The sequence below is a fragment of the Rhineura floridana genome, chromosome 9, assembly GCF_030035675.1.
Source record: "Rhineura floridana isolate rRhiFlo1 chromosome 9, rRhiFlo1.hap2, whole genome shotgun sequence".
Taxonomy (NCBI): domain Eukaryota; kingdom Metazoa; phylum Chordata; class Lepidosauria; order Squamata; family Rhineuridae; genus Rhineura; species Rhineura floridana.
Genome location: NC_084488.1, coordinates 122,394,077 through 122,399,096, shown reverse-complemented (window position 1 = coordinate 122,399,096; position 5,020 = coordinate 122,394,077). Strand labels below are relative to the sequence as shown.

The 5,020-nt window shown below is 50.0% G+C and overlaps 1 protein-coding gene across 1 annotated transcript; it reads right to left on the bottom strand.

The window, feature by feature from the left end:
* Positions 1 to 237: 237 nt before the first annotated feature.
* On the bottom strand, positions 238 to 1,563 carry EGR4 (early growth response 4). The gene has a single exon (XM_061584927.1). The coding sequence runs from the start codon at positions 1,561 to 1,563 to the stop codon at positions 238 to 240; it is 1,326 nt and encodes a 441-aa protein (XP_061440911.1).
* Positions 1,564 to 5,020: the final 3,457 nt, after the last annotated feature.

Below are 5,020 nucleotides of genomic sequence, written 5' to 3'. Positions count from 1 at the left end.
TTTGTCCATTTCATTCATGTTTTCCCATCCATCCATCTATGAAAATGCCTTTACTCCTCTCAGTAAAAGTCAACGGGATAGGCACAACCATTATGCCCACCCACACCTCTCGTTTCTGTTTCCCTCTGCCATATGAAGGAATGATTCAGAGATGGCTTCCCTCACCTAAGTATCCCAGCATAATGCCCAAAGCCATTTCCAGGAAGCAAAGTCACTGCCAGATTCCCAAACTGGGTTTTACAGCATCCCAAAAGAAAGTCCCATTGAGTAGAACCCAAGGCCTTTGAGCTTCTCCTCTGCTCTGGCTTTCTGCTTTAAATGGACTTTGCTGTGCCTCTTCTTCTCATCGCTCCTGGCAAACCTGCGGCCACAGTCATCACAGGAGAAGGGCTTCTCCCCCGTGTGAGTCCTGACGTGTGTGGTCAAGTGGTCGCTGCGGCTGAAGTTCCTCAGGCAGATGCGGCACTGGAAGGGCTTGTGGCCAGTGTGGATCCGGAGGTGCCTGTTGAGTTCATCAGACCGAGCAAAACTCCGGATGCAGTTCTCCACTGGGCAGGCAAAAGCTTTCTCATGGGGTTTGGGGCAGAAACATTTGGAGGAACATTTCCCCCTGCGGGATTTCTTCTTTGGCTCTGCAAGGACACCGGAGGTCCTGCTAGGTATTAAAGCATTGACTGAGGAATGAGGAAGAAAGTCTGTCATGGAGACAGATGATGGGGAGTGACTGGTGTGCGACCTCTGGCCATTGGGGTTCACCAAGTTTGACATGACCTCAGGCTGGGGTAAGGAAGATTCAAATTCTTGGACGAGAAGAGGTGGGAGGCTGGGGATCTTTGTCTCTACAAAGTCACTGGGGATTTGGCTGTGGGTAGGGAACTGTTCTGGTTGACAGCTGAATTCTAGATTGTGTCCGAAGGACCCCGTGTGTTCTGGGAGACTGTTGAGTTCCGACTGGCAACTGACTGACAGCACGTTCTCGACTTTGGATCGCAGCTGGGGGAACATTGTTTGGCTTGTCTCTATGGGGTGAAATGTCTCTGGAGTAGGGTACTCTGCTGGTAGATAAGTCTGAGACTGGCTGAGAGAGTCCCAGTGGGAACAAGGAGCTTTGAACTTCTCCAGAGATGGGGACATGGAGGACAGCTTGATGCCCTGCTTACTGTCCAGCAGTTTTTCGTTAAATAGACATTGGGAAGAGCCCCCCACATCGGTAGAAGTTTGGACTTGCAGGTTGCTGTCAGGGCTGGAGAAAGTGGAATAGCTTTGTTCAGCTAAGGATGGCTGGACAGAGATGTTAAGCTCAGGTTGGCAGGTGGAATAGAGGTCCAGGTGGTTCTGTATGGCCTCTGGGACACTGTAGACAGTGTCTGATTGTCTCTGGTGGGCTTCTGAAGCAGAGAACGGAGAAAGTCCAAGGATGCCTGACATCAGGTTGAAGAGGGATTCTTGATCCTGGCATTGCTCAGTCTTGATGAAGAAGCTGCCTGTATAACTGACAGATGGAGAGGACTGTCCAGAGATGAAGTAGTAATCTGCAGTTTCAGGGTTCATTGTGGCTCCCATAAACTCACCTGGAAAACAAAAATACAGGACTGTCTTTTTAAAAAACACAAATCATGGACAAAACACCAGCACTCCACAGTGAAAGGCAGCAGAGGACCCTGAGAAGCATGCAAAATGGGAGGGACCATTTAGCTCTGTGGCAGTGCACGTGGCTTTGCATGCAAACGGTCCCAGGCTCAATGCCAGGCACCTTAATTTTAAAGGATCAGGTAGCAGATGATGCAAATGTCCCTTCTCTGCCTGTTCAGCCACCAAACAAAGTTTACTCCACTGGGCGAGATGGGCAAATATTTTGATCTGGTATAATGCAGCCTCCCGTGTTCCTGTATAATGCCCCAGCTGGAATATGGGCTAAGCAAGCCCTTACGAGAGGGCCATGCAGCACCGCCCTCGTTAATCCAGGGCTGATTTGCATCCTAATCCAAGAGATCGAGGTGGGTCATAATACAATACATATACACACTTGTCTCATTTATCATCAGAACAATTCTACAAGGTGGGTTAGATTCAAAGCTTTATTGAGCCAACTAGACCTGGTCTTAATGGGCCAGGTCTTGTTGGTCCAGAGCATCTGAAGTAAAAACACAGAAGGCAGACTTCCTGAGCATGTGCAGAGTCTATTCTTTTAACAAAGGCATCCATATCAGTTGCTATAGCTTTCAGGCAGATTTGAGCCATATAGTTCCTTCCTTTTATCAATTAACCACTGATTAGGCTGCAAAACAGCAAGCGATAGCAAGAGGCATAATATGCTGCCTTATACAAAGTCAGTCCATTGGTCCACCTAGCTTCACATTGTCTACACAGACTGGCAGCAGCTCCCCAAGGTTTCAGACAGGGGTCATTCCCAGCCTTACCTGGGGATGCTGGGGACCGAATTTGGGACCTTCTGCATGCAAAGCAGCTGCTCAGCCAAAAAGGGCCTTTTCTGAAGACCTTTCAACCTGGGTCTCTTGCACCTAAGTGCAACTTTCAATCCAGTGAATAGCATTTGACAAAAAGGGGAGATTCTTAATGGAAAGAACCCAAGGTTGGTGCACTGGGGTTCAAATATCAGCCTCTTCATGTATGCCCTCAAACAACAGGCAAGTCATTCTATCTTTTGACTACCATTCCCTTTCTGAGAAATGGGAATAATAGTACCCTGCTTCAGGGGAAATGGAAGAATAAGGTTCAGAAATGGCCTTCTCCATCCTGATTATAGCCCACTGCTCTCTCCATTTCTGCCAATGAAGCATCAGTTAGCCCCCCCTCCCAATCCTACTGCTCTGCAATGGAATGAGCTGCCTAACGGGAAACCTGAAGAGTCACCTCCTTTGTAAGTTTTGGATAAAAGGATAGTTCAGCTTGCACTTGTCAGGAATTCTTTGGGCAGGTATAAGAGCTGGTGGACTCAGAGCAGGGGTTGGATTGGATGACCTCTTGGGAACCCCTTTGGTTCTATTTTGAGTATGTTTATCTTGCATTTCCACCTCCCGCCTCTACTCCACCAGAGCCTGGGCTAGCTTATTTCAAACCGCATGTCCCTATTTAAAACCTGCGTAAAACCATTAACAGGCTATTAGATTTTTCTTTCTTTTTAAAATACTATAACAGTTTTGGGAACCACATTTAGCTTATGTCATGGTATGCTTATAAACTGAACGCCAGGCACCTGTCCTTTACAAACAGGGGCATCATCACTGCCATCCAATTTGGTCTGAATTGAAATATCATGCAAAACTCCAGAGGCAGAGCCAACCCCAACCCCCTTCGAAGGTGAGACTGGCTGAGCTTCTCCACCTTACCTGGAAGAAAATCGGAGGCTCCCTCCCTTGCCTGCTCTGTCAAAAGTTGTGGCTCTTGATCCTGCCCAGGGCTCTGGGCATCGCTCGATCTCAGCTGGCCCTTGGCATACAGCGAGTCCTGATGGGAGAAATCCATGATGTTCAACATGTCCGAATTGAAGAAGGAGAGATGAGGGAGGGAGGGAAGATGGGGAGGAAGAGAAGAAGGAGGGGTGGGGGCAAGAGCCCCTGCCCCCCAGCCTCGGAGGGAGCTCCCCAAACGCAGAGCTGGCTCCGGCTTTGGAAGGATGTGGAGATGCTGGTCACCGAGGACCACCTGGCCAAGAGAGGAGGATGCCCTGCCCGGGGGTGTCCTCTCTGTTGCCCAGGCCTCGCTGCCTCACCTGGGCTGGGCTGGGCCGGGCAGGTGCTTCTCTACCCTCCTTGTGTTTGTAAGCAGAGAGCTGAAGAGCCGCAGCCTCGGTTTTTATATCTGCCTCTGATCTTCCGCTGCATCCCGGCACTTCCATTTCTGGAGTTCCCCAAACGAGGCTGCTGTGACGTAAATGCCCATATATGGACTCAGGATGCAGGCGAGGGAGACCCAATAAGGAAATCTCTCCTCGTGACGTTTTAGCATCTTTTTTGGCACTTCGCTCACCACCTCAGCTCAGCACCTCCAACCCCCCCGTTCTTTTCCAACTGCAACAATTCATAACTATGTCTACATGTTTTTGTTTTTGTTTCTTAAAAAAGCCCTGGGAAATTCTGGGCATTAGGAAGTTGCAAAATGAAAGGGAGCCTCCCAAACAATCTTGCAAATCTGCTGTTGAACTCAGCCTGCAAGCCGCGACCCCCTCACACACACCCCCGCCGAGCCATACCCTTTGCGGAACGCTGCAGGAGAAGGGCAGTGTTTGGGCACGGACGCCAGAGGGAGCTGTTGCTCAGTGGGACCAGGTGGAAGGGGTTCCCTCCCCTTGATCGAGACATCTGCTGCTGGCCTGGGGGTGCCCCAGGAGGGGAGATTTCTAGGTCATTGGGACAGGAAGCTCATGGTTAAAAGGAGGTCAGGCGGAGAGCAAGGGAGCGGGGAGCATACAAAGAACGAACCAGGTGGTGAGTCATCCAGCCTTTCAGTGGCTGAAGGGCTCCACTTTGGAGTGAAGGAGAGTGGAGGGCGGCTAAATGTTACCCCCACTTTACTTGTCAGTTTTGATTTGTTAATCATTCACTGCCCTGGAAAACACCAGAAGATCAGCAGCAGTTGACAAATACACATCTTGACATTTATACTTTTTGGGAGGGCATCCCATTTTGGGGCCAGGCAAGAAAAGAAAAGAAAAAATGTTCTCTCTGGGGACATTCTAGAAACAGTGCATTTCCACGGAAGAAACTCCCCTCCTAACTCCTGTGTTTTGCTGAAAGACAGGAGCGCGCACAGACACACACACGCACACACACACCAGTGGAGACTGGTGGGGCCAATGTCAGTGGGGCAGTGAATCAGGGTGACCCTATGAATAGGGCGACCCTATGAATAGGGTTTTCCGGGTAAGCGGTATTCAGACGGGGTTTTACCATTGCCTCCCTCTGAGGCTAGTCCTCCCCAGCTGGCTAGGGCCTGCTCAGCTTGCCACAGCTGCACAAGCCAGCCCCTTCCCTGTCCACCACTTTTTTTTTTGCCATCA

What these genes read in the sequence shown, in the direction of transcription:
- EGR4 (XM_061584927.1), bottom strand. Translation starts at nt 1,563, where the DNA reads ATGGGAGCCACAATGAACCCTGAAACTGCAGATTACTACTTCATCTCT.